The following is a 14,851-nucleotide window of genomic DNA, read 5'->3' on the forward strand; positions in this document are numbered from 1 at the left end:
CAAATACCACCCGCCAATTTTCATTGGCATTTTATCAAAGACCAGAGGTGTTTCGGGCTCCCAAGAGTGACACCTAGTGTCACTACATCGACACAACGTCGAATGAGTGACAGATAGGTAACTTTTGATCTGAAGGCGTATGCTTAAATGTTTGAAATTAGTTTTGTAGACAAAAATATAATAGTGCCAACATATTAATTTATTTTATTATAAAACTAAAATTTTATAAAAAAAAAAATATATATATATTTTTTTAATTGATGACCTGGACCAATTAATAAAGAAAAGCAGCCAATAAGTGCCTAACATAGATGGGAACTCCTTCAATGCCGTTTAAAAAGTAGTTGGTTGAGAGTTAAGAGTACATGTCTGCAGATTCTAGGCAAAGGGTGACTACTTTGAAGATGCTAAAATATAACAGTTTTGATTTATTTTGGGTTTTGTTTAGTCACAACATAATTCCCATAGTTCCATTATGTTATTCCATGGTTTCGATGACTTTACTATTATTCTAAAATGTGAAGAAAAAAAAATTATAATAAAGTATGAGTAAGTGTTTCAAAACTTTTGACTGGTAGTGTATATATATATATATATATATATTGTGAAATTCAAAAGGTTTTCTTTTAGAGTCAGGGTAGATAGCCTAGGTTTAGATAGTACAACAGACAATAAAAAAATCAATCGGGGAATAACATGTATGTACTGTATGTGTGAGTCTGTAAGCGGGTAATGGGTAAACCAGTACTTATTTCACTCTGTGTGTGTATGAGCAACAAAGTATCACAGGCAACCAAATGCACACACACTCCCACACACACCTGTGCATGCATGCACTTTGTACAGCGTTATGTGCTCAGGCTGCGGGTTCCAGCTGCGTCTGCATGTAAACACACATGAGGGCTGTTGAGCACTGCTCTGTGGGGGTTACTGTTGACTTTTGTGCATTCTGTTTAATTATAGTTCCAGACTGATGTGACTGTAATGGGCTAATTACAGCTGTAAATTATACGAAAAATCACAAATTCCACTGTAATGTTTAATAGACAGATGGATGAGGGAGGGAGGGAGGAAGGAAGGAAGGAAGGAAAGAAAGAAAGAAAGAAAGAAAGAAAAAAGAAAAGGACAAAAGGAAAGAATGAATCATATTCTATCCTATCTTATCCCATCCTCTGTATGAATCTAGGAACTATATAGGGGTGGAAGTGGAAATCATGATAATGTTTTGTTTTGTTTTTTGTCTGCTAATAACCAATTTTTGGCCACAAAACCAAAAAGGATGCACCAGAAAACAAAATACTGGTCTACGTACTGCTTTATCAAATATAGAGCCAATCACAGAACAGATTCCCTCTATTGATTTCTGAACATCCCACAGCGGGATAAATTAAGGAGGGCCAGTATGGCAATAATCCCTGGTGCCTCTTTTTAACAAGAGAGAGCAAGCATGTGGAGAGAGAAGAGTCTGTATCACAGTAATCAGTGTAATCACGGTCGGGTCACAGAGGTAGACAAGGGTCAGCACCTCAGGGCAAATTAAGACCTTCACCAAACCAGCTCCATTTGTCTCAATTTGACTCTCTAACTCTCGATTTCTCACTGTTTTTACACTTCATTGCTCTCATCCTGTCTGAAATCAGTAGGCCACTTCACTTTCTGATTTGAGCTCTAAATATAAGATGATGCTCACTGATTTGGTGCTCCAAGAGAAGATAAATGGGCGGAACTTCCTGCCTTTTCATTTTTAAAATTTGTCAGTTGTTCTCTTTTGTTTACACATCCACACTTTGCATTTCCCTCCTTCCCTCAATACTGACAACATCCCTCTCGGCACCCTGAGACTTATGGCCCAAAAAAAACAAGCAGGAGTTGTAATCCATTTATTCTGTCCCACCAAACAAATTATTCCTAAATAATCCTTGACACATCCTCATCCTGTGAGTGATAAGGGTCCCATCAAGAGATCAGGCCTTATGAGAGAAAGTGAAAGGATGAAAAGAGAGGCAAAAAGAGTGAAACAAGAACAGTAGTACTTTTTGTATTCACTCAAGAACAGTGTGGAAGTTTTGAGTAAGTTTAGGCTTTAGGGTTTGATTGTATGTAAATGAAATGCTGCATCAGAGCTGCCTTGCGGTTATCATTACACTGAATTTGCATCTTAAAAATCCATAAAAACCCATAACAAATTTAAGTGCTGCCTTGCACACACTGTTACTCGGAATTTAGAGAGTCAGGAAAAGAGAACATCCAGTGCCGCCACATTAGCTGCTGTCTTTCTCTCTTTCTCTTTCTCTGTCTCTCACTCTCACTCTTTACCTCTTTATCAAGCAGGTGGTGCCCTGGGGTGGCTGGCCCGGACTACCAGACAAAAGCGTGTGTGCTTTAAAGCTGATTAACCCAGCCCCACTGCCTTAATGAGAGCACAGAGTAGCGGGCACCTCAGAGACCTCCGCGCTGAACCCTTCCTGTGCCTCAGACCCCAGCCAGTCATCCCACTTCACACACATCAAAGAGCTTCCAGCACAGAGCAGGAGAGGAGAGGTGAGGAGAGCAGGGGGATGGTGGGAGTCGAGGGGGGATGGACAGAGGGATCCCTTATCTCCTCCTGAGAGGATGCTGCTTTGCAGAGTGAGATTGTCTGGAGCTGCCACCTGTCCCAGGCATCTTTGAAGGCAATGCTAAGCCTGTGATGGGCCTGACCTCATTCAGCTCCTCTTCTTTTATGTTTCTCTTCATTTTCTGCTTAGTTACAACCCCCCCCCCCCCCACACACACACACCTCCATTGCTCTACTCCACCCCTCTCTCCATATTGGTCTTTCTAGTGATTAGTACCAGATATCCATCCTTTTAACTGCATGCAGACGTAATATTTTAAAATCAATCATTTAATAGATTTATTTTATTTTATTTATTTTATATTGCTTTGCTTACAGCTAATTGGTGTTGCATCTGTATGAGATCTGTGATCGAGAACATAACCTGCCATGGAGCAAGTTAGCCACTTAGCGTATGTTACTATGGCGTTGAACCTCGATGAAAGCCATCCACGTTACTGGTCCTGCAAATTCAGAGTTCACTCAAAGTACAAACTTACCTGGCTAGCCACTTAATCCTGCTTTGTGATATAGGACACTGATGTGTGAAGAGCACCAGTAATCAAAGGTTTGCCAATCAAAACAACCTGTTTAATTATTTGTGTCACAGAGAGTGTGGAAAATATACATGTAAACTAAATTAGGACAAATAATAATAATAATAATAATAATAATAATTAAAAAGAAATGCTAAAAAAAAAAAAAAAAAAAAAAAAACAAGAAAAACACAAAAAGAATAAAACGCTAAACAAAAAGCAAAGCAAAACAGAAGAAACAAAACAGAACAGAGCAAAACAAAAAAACAAAACTCTAACTTTGAAGGTGAATTAACTTTTCTACAGACTAAACATCTTCTGCATAAAATAAAACAAAACACAGAACATAACAGAACAGAAGAACGTGTAGCAAGGGTTTTTAAATTTTCGCAGCCTAGGACCCAAATATGACATTTTGTGTTTATCTGGGACACACACTTACAAAACCATGCAATTATGATGTATTTGCTATATCAGTTAATGTATTCACTTTTTTATTACTAAACTAATTTGGATACAGACAGAAATCACAATTATTTTTTCAGACTAAAAAAACATTTGAACTGAAATTAAACCTTTGAACATGAACACTAACATGCACACTCCTAAATTGTAAAAATAAAGAAAATAATCATGTTGAAACTTATCAAATCATTTCATGAACTGTCTGGAAAGCATCATATTTTGCAACCCCTTGGAACATGTACCATGGCAACCATAGTTTCTTCCAAACTGAAAGAGCCTCTGCCTTACTTGCCATCATGGTGAGAGAGAGAGAGGGTGTGCCTATCAAATGATACTGTGGAGTTATACCATCATAAAAAAGAGCCCAAAAGACAGTCCCGGCCAGCGTAACAGCATGAAAGTGTGCACTGAGCAGAGCGCATTTGCTCTTAGCCATCTGAATTACTCTTACTAAGGAAATAGTTGCACATTTATTAAAATAAGTCACGACCCACAAGTATGGCTTTGCAACCCAATTTGGGTGGCGACCCATAGTTATAGAAACGCTGCCTTAAAGTTGTCCACCTTATGCTACTTTCAAACAACACACACACAGGCCTGGAGTGTAATGCTGCCTGAATACCCACTGAGATTATTCAACAGACAAGAGCAGCATGTTAGGCTAAGAGTGAAAACCAGTAGTGTGATAGATGTACGCAGTAGTAGTCCACTAAAAAAAGAGAAAGAGGGAAAGAGAGAAATAGAGACCTAAAAGGTGTCAGGCAACTGTTGCTTTCTTCCACATCTTTAAGCCAAAGTTTTACAGTGGGTACTGAAGTTACTGACAGCAGTTGTCTCGATCCTTCAAAACAGATTTTCAAACCCAAGGTTCAAAGCATTTCTCTCTCCAAGAAATCTGAAACAAGGCTTATGCATTATGATCATTCCAGCAAAACATGGAAGCGTGAAAGGAAAAACATGTCTCTTGAATGACTGTGGCATATCCGACAGATATAGTTTTCTGCAGAAATTTCTTATATAGATAAGAAGTTTCCAAGGAAGTCCATTACTCCAGTATCAGCCAGTGCTGAAGAGCATTTTCACTCTCAACATGCTTCATTTTGAACCCTTCAGGCAAAAGAGAGAGAAAAGAGGGAAGCTAAAGAAGCACAGGAATGTGATGGTACTGCCATACACGGCCAGACTCCTTTAATAAGCTCTATAAAGAAGGATCATGTGATTATCTGTGGTGTACTAGACCGAGAGGGCTAATAACAGCGAAAGATTCCCTTTCTTCATGAAAGGATCAGGATGAAGGAGTGGAGGAGATTTCTTACTAGTGCCCAAAGACTGCTCTTGGCATCTTGACCCCTATAAGCTCTGGCTAGGCAACAGCAGGGCCCCTCTTTCACAAATCCAATATGGAAACAAACATGCACACCAGACTTGCAATGGTCAATGGGAATATCTCTAAGGCTTGTATCTAGAGCCTGACTGATATGGGATTTTTGAGACCGATTTTAGAGAGGGAAAATTCACCGATTACCGATATGGTGGCCGATATATTTTTATTTTTGAGCTGGAATGAAAACCGACCTTTTCTATGTGGATTTTTCACCGATTTTGCACCGATGTGACTATGCAAAGGTACTCAGAAGGCTGCTTTCTTAAATATTTTTTATCAAAGAATATTTGACATTATTATTATACATTGTCAACAAATTCTAGAAATGAACACTGAGAAAATAAAGAATAAATAAAATTAAAACAAATAGCTAAATAAATATTAGTACTGCTTAGTATCAGTTAAATGCTGACCATTAAAATAAAGAATAAATAAAAATAAAATAAATAGCTAAATAAACATCAGTTCTGTTTAGTATCAGTCAAATGCTGACCATTAAAATAAAGAATAAATACAAATACAAATAAATAGCTAAATAAATATCAGTATTACTGTTTAGTATCAGTCAAATGCTGACTATATTAATACTGCCGAGACAAGAGATAAAAGTGGCAGTGGTGTTACACCGTATTCTGCTATACAAGTTTAGGGGAAACTTTCAGCTGTGGCAAACCAGACTTTTAAATATTACATTTTATTAATGACACGACTGGAATTGTTTGGTTGAAGGGGGTACTAAACTGTGAATCCTAAACAAAAAAATTTGGTGAATACATGTTTACTCATTAGCTTCCAATCAGCTGACAAGCAATGAAAGTAGCTACATGATTAGCTAGTTAGCTATAAGCTCGTTGTCACAGAGAGTAAAAGATGGACGTTGTTTATTTACTTTCCAGCACTGTGTCTCACCAACTAGGTAATAACATAGCATAAAAATCAACACTCAACAGACAAAATCCACCACCGCACCGTTGTCTGCTGAGCTGTAAAAAGATGCTCTGATGTTTACCTTTCAATCTGCTACATTACTGACTGCACTGACAAACTATAGCTGGCTAACAGCAAACAGACATGAGTGACATGGTTGTCAGGGACAAGGTTAACATTATATTAGTTATACTGAAAAGGGAAAATGATGGGGTCATTGTTTAAGTTTCCGTGATGACACCGTTGAACTCTGCCCTGTCTGCAGAGCCACCCTCAGTTCAGCTCTGTAAACAATGGAGTTGGAGCACGCTCTGCTGGACAAACTTCGCTACGACACCAATTCTAAAGCATTGTTTTCTGCATTATTTTCATATTGCCACATATCGGTAAAATATACGCTGATACCGATATATCGGTGAAAGGCTAATATCGGCCGACCGATATATCGGTCGGGCACTACTTGTGTCTTCATTTTGAGGCATCTTATGGTCACAGAACAGGAACACTTTTGTAAAACTACAGTCATGCCTCATTTAAAGCATAGAAAGTTCCTTTACTTTCTGTAACTTTTGGTGTACAAACTCCAAACCAAAGTATGTACTAGAAAAATCAGTCTGGATGTTTGATTTTTTGGACCATTGAGTTGACCCTACATTTCATGTACCATCAAAATTTAGTTAGTCTTCCACTAAATGGAGATCAGTATTGCTTTAATTGCCTGAACATAGATAAATAACCACCACCCCTAAAGGAACGGCAACTAACAATTGTGTCTTCTGCAATTTAAATGCAATTTTTGTCAAACAGAGCAAATTAGCAGTTTTTTTAATTAGTGGCTAAGTGGGGGGTTAAGAGTGACATTATAGAGTAGCAATGTTCATGACGTAAGATTTTATGTTGCAGTTTTTACACTGGGATTGGAACTAAGCAAGTTTGTGTAGGTCAGAGTAAGGCTGCTTTTCATTTGGTAATAACAACACAACTCACATCATCTAGACTCACTACTAGGGGCCATGGGGTTAACTTCATTGCTAATCAACTTGATTCTGCTCTTGGGAAGTTCTTGGGAAGTGACCAAGTGTTTGACTTGGCCAACAGCCAGCATGGATGTCTAGATTCCATATGTCTAAAAAAAAGTTCTTTCAAACACAACCAATCTTAATTTGGAATGGTTATCCAGAATACGGCAATTTCCGTTCTGGTCATGTTCAAGTCTTTGACATCTTACTGTAGTTCAGTGGTCAGTGGAGGCTTGATTTTTGTGATGAGTGAGGTGGAGTTGGGTGCAACACACAGCACTATCCAACTAATATATCAGTGTCAAGCCCAACACTTTTCAACATCTTAGAAAGCCCTTCTAGACAAATCATTTGTTTGGTTGACTGTGGCTTGCTATGCTCCACCAAGGACACTGAAGTGGGAATATCCTTTGGTATGGTGCACACCAATGCAGAGCTGACCAGACAGGATGCAAGCAGTAACAGAGGTATGGAGGTGTCTTTTTGGTGGGATATCATCAGTCCATCCTCGTTTGTGTTTGTCTGGACTTTGGTGTGAGGCATCAATGAGGCTTTGGTAGAGGATTATAGGCTTCATGAAACTGGGTAGATCTTTATCTGAGCAAGAACACAGAAGACTGAAACTGTAGCCCCACACCGCTGATTAAGCTAAAGGTGGGAGCCAGCTTGTTTTTTTTTTAGTGGGGACAATATTTCACACTGAGAACTTGTAGACCAAAACTAAGTACGTTTTGGAGTCACTTTGCAGTAATGACACTCATAAGCTTAAATGTCAAGGATAAGGGACTTCAAAGTGCTAAACTCTCTAGATATTTGGAAAGTGTTTGTGAAAAGGCACAATTGCTTTAAGACTGTAAGGACGGCCAAGACTGCACTGACTGAACGTGAATAAAGCTATTGTTTGTTGAATTTGCTGAGGAAAGGATATGGCTTAGTGGTGCTGGGACAATTATGTGTCGGTCCAAGATTTCGAAGCATTGGAGAACACTAGGACAACTAAGATTGTGGCCCTCCCTGTATGCCTTGTTCGAAATATTCCCATTCTGTCTTAAGATGAAAGGGAAACTTTCAATTCAGCATGCTTCAATTCCCATAATGGGACATGGCTCTTACTGGTGAAGCGCGCATCTGTTAAAGAAAAGAAAAACACTTAGAGAAAGAGGACGCGAAGAGGAGGATCTTCCTCTCCCCAAGAGAGATAAAAAATGCAAGGCTAGCAAGTGCTGCACTGTTGCGGAGGACCAATGACCTCCTAATCAGTGGACAATATAAACAGATGTCGCAGCGCTAGCTGCTTTTCACACATTTAGCACTCTTCCCTTCATTAATCTGTCCTTCAGTGCCACAGTCTTATCCACACTGTGCATTAGTACAGTGCTAAGCAGGATATGGAACTCTTATCCAATGTATCCAGAGAAAAGAGGATAAGGCTCAGGAATCACGGCTAACGCTAATGCTTTGGCTAATTCTCACAAAGAGGGCTATTTATCCTGTATGCTCTTTATGCTAAACATGCCTGTTCTTTATGCACTTACGCAGTGGGTGCAAAGCATCTGGGTAAATGTAGTATTACCTTCTTAACTCATCGAAGAAAGAAAAAATAAACAGAGGCGGAAGAGAGGAGATATGTAGCAGTGTTGCTACTTAAGCAACTTTAAGCTACAAGCTACTAGTAAATCAAAGTAGCTAAACTACAGTCAAGGCACTGTTTAAAAAAGTAGTTACACTACACATTTCAAACAAAAAAGTAGTTACAACATTGAAGCTATTTAAAGAAGAAAATATTTTAAAATACTGTATATAAGTATCAGATTATATTTAATTCTGCAGTCTGAACAGTAGCTATTTATCTGGCACAAAAACAATGAAGATCTCAATAAGGGTGACATTAAAAAATTAGGGTTACATTGAACATCTACATAAATACAAGTAATAAAAATAGAAAACACCCTATTTTAGGCTACGTCCACATTAATCCGGAAACATTTAAAAACTGCATTTTTGTTTTCAAAAAGCTCTACGTCCACACTGTCATTTTAAAGCGAATATGCCGCTCATTACTTTCATATGCAAATGAGCTTTTGATTCACCTCAAATGTTTGCAGCTCTTCACCGGTAATGGTGAACCTCCGGCAAACCTTTGGCAACACTGGACAATTTGCCAAAAGTTTGCCGCAAAGGACTTTTGCATGTGAAAATTATCAGTGGCCAATTTGCGGCAAGTTGCTGCAAATTTGCCATGAACTTCCAGCCGCAACTGTCCTTGTGATCCGTCGCTGGACAGCCATTCCGAGTAAACTTCCAGTCGCCTTTGAAGGAATGCAATGTGAAGGTTGTACATTTATCTTGAACAACGCTATCGAAGTGAATAACAGGCACAACAATGCCGCTACAACACGGGCCACCCGTCACTACGCCACCACGAGGACTTAAGAGCAAAAATTGGGAATTGGACATTCCAAATTGGGAGAAAAAGGGGATAAAAAAATAAAAAAATAAAAGTATTGATGAATCTTTTATTTAAACAATACATTTACTTTAACCGTCCAAACAAACTAATTCACTGTATCGCTGCGTGCGAAATAGAACATGACAAAAATTTCACGTTTTGCAACGCTGCAAAATTCGTCACACTTTTAAAAATTTAGCAAAGTTACTAGCATCATTACTTTAATTAGTACTTTAATCACTACTCCCCAATAATGACTTGTGGAACTTTCTAAGAGGTCCTTGCTTTATCAATACTATCGTACCTTCTTTTTCTGGCACTTGTCGTTTGGCTACCTGATTCCTGATACCCACTCCCAGGGTTGCTGTGGTGACCAGGTGTGCTGAGGCGGCAGGTGGAGGCTCATTTAGGCGCATTAGGCCTTGACACGCACCAGCAGGAAGAGTAATCACGCTTTACCTGCCTCGTCTCACACCTACCTCTACTAGTGCATACACAGCACAAAGAGCCCCGACTTGCTCTCCATCACTTACTTACACACACACACCGGATCACAGTTACACTAGCACACACCTGGGACGCATTTACGAGCTGATGGATCTCCAAAGGGAAAGGGTAGGGGGGGCTCCGTCGCAGTGTGTGTGTGTATGGGGGTCAGGGTTTTTCACACCTCAAAGCCAATGGATGTAAGTGAATGGCGCCAGGGTGTTTTAAAGAGCTGATGGGTGATGTAGCTCTGGAGGGTTAGTTAAAGGGTCCTGGCCTCTCATAACCCCCGACTGGTCAGAAGCATATGCAACATCTCTGATCTACAACATACAATGAATGCTTTATTCACACACAAAACTACATAATTTGCTCTTCACAGTCTAGACAAAAATGGCTTCTAACTCCAACACTGCCAACTCCAAAGAGCATAAAAAGAATCTATTTACAGACTATTATTATTACTACTGCAATATTTTTTAAAACCCCTAACCCTAAATATTAAACTTTAATACGCAATTCATCCCACATTGCTACGGACATGAATGATACTTAAATTTGTGTGGCTTGTTGAGGAGAGGCGTGTTATTACTTTTCTAAGCTGTCAGACTTTCGGATGATAAATTAATGGATGATAAAACAGGCTAAAAAATCCATAGTATTACATTGAGAGAGCGACCCAAGCAATCTCTAGAGACCAGAATATCATAGAGACTAAGAGTGGCCTCTTTTGACTTGGGTCAATAAGTCACCATCTACCAACCACCCAAAACACCCTACAAATATGGCGGCATGTTTTACACCGGCAAGCACCACTCATATTTTCTCCAGAAAATGTACAAATCTATTGTAGAGCTATAGTAGGGATTCTTCTATTGAGAGAAAAGTGGTTCATAGAATTGCATACAAAACTTTTTTTGAGGTGCAAAAACCTTTTACTCAAAGAAGTTGTTGCCTCTCCAGGCCAACTGTGACTATCTAACTGAGAGCTGAGGCGAGAGGGCCTCCCAACATTCCAACATTCATTCCATCATCAACTTTCTCCATTCTCAAGCTTACTGGGGCCCAACTGATCCCCCATGCAGAGAGAATGGACATTTCCAAGACCAAGAGGCCCTTTTGACTTCTCCTGCTGCTTTTGAACCCTTCCGTTTCAATGTCTGCCTTTTCCACCTGACCTCTGACCCCTACCACCCATTCGCCCCACACCCTCCACCCCAGCCTATCCCTACGGGCTCCAGCCACCCGGAACACCCCTCTTTCACTTTTGTTCCCTCTTGCCTTCATTCACTCTCTATCCTTAATTCTATTTCTCTCTCTTGCAGTCTAACTCACTCTCTTCCCTCCACTCTTTTTCTTTGTCTTGCTTCATTTTTTTCATTTCTAGTTTGCTCTGTAAATTATTCAAGTTACGCTGTCCCTCCCTTCTTCTCTATGTCTTTTGCTGGACCCTTGACCCCAGCCAACACTGCCTTGTAACCTCCCCCCATTGCAATACTCTCTCTTTCTGCCTCTTTCTCTGTACATAGAGAGTGGCAGATTTGCTGAGCTGGTCAGGCCTGTATTAGTCAATATGTGAGGGGTTTGATTGTTCAGACTGCAGTTGACCTTAGTGCATTAAAACAGACGGACCAAAACAACAGCAACAAAGCATCAAGAACTCCTAAATGAACAATGGACTAAATGAACAGTGATACAGTAAATGGTTTGTGCACGTGAGAATGAAGGTAAGAGCATTTCGCTAAGTGCTATGGATTAAAACCACATTGTCAAACCCAATTCAAGGCCAATTTAGTGAAACTAAACAAGCCATCACATAGAATCATCGTCCATGGGTGACATCCATGCAAAGGTGGTCCAGAAAATTAACCTCATAAAAGGCCTTGACTAGACTCATTTGTCTTTCTCTCCCTTTTTTTCTCTCTTTCACTCTCTTCTGTCCATTCAGTCATCCTTTCTCATGCAAAGAGTCTCTCGTGATTATCTAGAAAATGACGGGGGTGACTGGTGGGCCAGAGAAAAGCAGGAGAAAGATAGAATATGGCAAAAAAAAAAAAAAAGGCGGGGGGAGCCTGACTGCTCTACTCTCTTCAGTGCTTTGATCACAGCGCTGATGAGCGAGACTGGAGTTGTGTACTTACACCCAGACCCTAATGAGGGAATTAGGGAGCAGGGAAGAACGTCCCCCATACTAACTTCCCCTCTGAAAAAAATGAAAAGGCAAGCGAAAGCAAATGAGAAAGAAAGGGCAACTAGTCAACTGTCAGGCCCAATCAATCCGTTAGCAGCTTTGCCTTTCACCTCACAGAGGGGAAAAGTTAGCATGCTAGCCCTGCACTAAATGTTCGTCCTTGAGTTTTGTGCAACAACAATATCTATAGAGTCTTTAGGGATTTCGGGAGAAAGTTCATGGTGACTGCCTCATACAAAAAACATTATTTAGACAGTCCCACCACGATTTCGTAGCACTTTTTCTTGATACTTACGGCCCAAAATGACTGAATTTGCTCCACCTTTTCTCACAAATTACCATTTGATGCATTTTGTGTGTGTGTGTGTGTGTGTGTGTGTGTTGTTTTGCAGTGAAAAGTCACAAAAAAATCATACTATACTTGTGTCAGTGACGGTATAATTGCAATTACCTGTAAATACTGTATTTTATTGCATAATAACTGAATATGCAGTTATCAGGGAAAAATAACAAATACATACAAAAATATCATACATTTAAGTGTTAAACCAATGATATGGCAAATACTTTTAAAGGTGCTCTCTGTAACTTTTGTCTTAGTGTCATCTTGGACTTACACTGACAACTAGCAGCTTGGATGCAGCATCATTTAAAATCAATAGTTTTCAGTTTCAGACGCCATTGTAGAAATTTAGTATTCACAGTCAGCCATGATTACTTTAATCAATGACTGTAAGTGTCAAATAACAGGATGGTTACTGAGATTAAGCGAGTAGTATTCGGCAGGTCATGTGATTCTAACATGGCAGCCCCCATGTGTGGATCATCTCCATGTAGAATAAAACTCAGGTCACTGATATAAATGGAGTCTTCATTTTAATGTGGGTGGTCATGATTTCCTACATATATTGCAAAATTACAATTCATGTCTTTAGGAGTTAAACTTTTTAAATGAAGAAAACAGAGTGCACCTTTAAATACTATTAAAATACAATAAAAGTTTATAATAAAAATGTAAACTAAAAACACATATATTAATAATCAGACCTGTTGCTATTATATATCACCTGATAGTTATAATTTGATCTACACATGATTAGAACTTTCTAATTCTAATTACATTTACTAGTTTTAAGAGAACATGACACGAACACCGTGTTTTTGTGTCTCATTTTCAACTGCAACAGTGCATTATGTGAGCACTCCAAATTAATTAAATTGACCTGCAACGCGCATCGCACTTAGAGCAGCTCATGAAGACTTTGTGAAGATTAAATGCTAGCTGTGATGTATGCGCTTCATCTTTGATCCTGCAAAAGTTTAGACAAGGGCTTAAATAGTAAACGCAATAGGATTTCCCTCGTGCATCTAGGCTCTACAATACACTAAGCATCCCATTTGGGGCGTCGTCATTTCAGCTAAAATACAGGACATTCATGCTAAAATGGGACAGTTGGCAACTCTATGTGGAGGCTGTGTGGTTGGAGATGTCTCAAATGCATCAAGCTTTCAAGCATTTTTTTTGCCACTGTTAAACACAGTTATCTGATGACCTCAGATTATTCACGGTTTATGCAGAATAATTGCGGAAATTATACAAAATTACAAGCTACCATAAATTATGCAGGGAGTGGTTTGCATTAATTCTTGCGTTTGCGAACTTCATTAGGGATTGCTCACCCAAAAATAAATAGAGAAAGGCAAGATCATAAGCAAATAATAACTTAAATTTTGGTCTGTTTCTCATCCCAACCTATCAAATATCTATAGAGGACTTGGAATAAAGCACAAGAGTCACACAGACTGCATTTTTTATATACTTTTATGCTACTTTATTCACCTTTGTGTTGCTTGACACCAATGATTTAGCCAAATATTCAATACTGGGGGGACCAAATGTAGATGTTTAACAATCAGTCATTAAAAACCCCATATGACCATCCACTAGTATGATTATTGGATGAACTATCCCTTAAAGATTTAAGGAAGGGGCCTAAAATACAATATTTTTTGAAAAAGACCAGATAATGTATAGTTTAATTCAAAGAAACTATTCTAAATATCTGAAACTGGTCCAACAGATCAATCCATAAAAAGCATTAGTAAGGAGATGTTTGTGCAGAAGTTGCCAAAGAAAACAACTTCCTGCGCTTCGAGAGGTAATACTCACTATAATGAGGGTCCAGGTAACCATTTCGAGGGTCCATGGTGAACAGTGCACCCCGGTAGGGTAGGGTGTGGTCTGCCAGGTGGGGCAGGGAGCTATGAAGTTCTTTCTTCACCAGTGGGGGGCGCTCTTCTGTAGAGGTGGATGGTTCCTCGCTCAGTTTTCCAGCTGATGTGCCCAGAACTGCAGTCTGCCCACTGATGGCATTACGCCTCTCACGATGATAAGGGGGACCTGAACCATCATCCTCTAAATGAGAGAACAACAGAGACAGAATATGTTATAAATTAAATTTTTGCCACTTTCCTTAGTAAAGTAAAGTGAGATGCCAGAAATTGATGGGGAAAAAAGTGGGAAATGGGATCGGGAAATGACACAAGCCAGATTTTAACTCATGTTGCCCACATAAGCACCAAAGATCAATGTTTAAGAGTACATTTAAATGCAAGAATACAATCTTACAATATTAAATGCAAGAATACAATCTTACATTATTAAATGCAAGAATGTATGGATCTTTTGCACATTTCTGAGCTCCACAAACAGTATTTGTACAGTTTTAAGCTATAGCTATACATCACACAGTGCACTCAGGTTTCTGGCAATTCAGTTATAGCTTGAATATGGATCT

The 14,851-nt window shown here is 39.2% G+C and overlaps 1 protein-coding gene across 1 annotated transcript in view; it reads right to left on the reverse strand.

Moving 5' to 3' along the window:
* Positions 1 to 14,851, reverse strand: part of LOC127431761 (transcriptional activator GLI3-like) — a 182,304-nt gene that overhangs the window by 97,283 nt on the left and 70,170 nt on the right. Inside the window, exon 3 of the mRNA XM_051682293.1 lies at positions 14,224 to 14,469. Coding sequence (XP_051538253.1) covers positions 14,224 to 14,469 — 246 coding nt within the window. The remainder of the gene's footprint in view (positions 1 to 14,223; positions 14,470 to 14,851) is intronic.

Source organism: Myxocyprinus asiaticus, chromosome 41, assembly GCF_019703515.2.
Source record: "Myxocyprinus asiaticus isolate MX2 ecotype Aquarium Trade chromosome 41, UBuf_Myxa_2, whole genome shotgun sequence".
NCBI lineage: Eukaryota > Metazoa > Chordata > Actinopteri > Cypriniformes > Catostomidae > Myxocyprinus > Myxocyprinus asiaticus.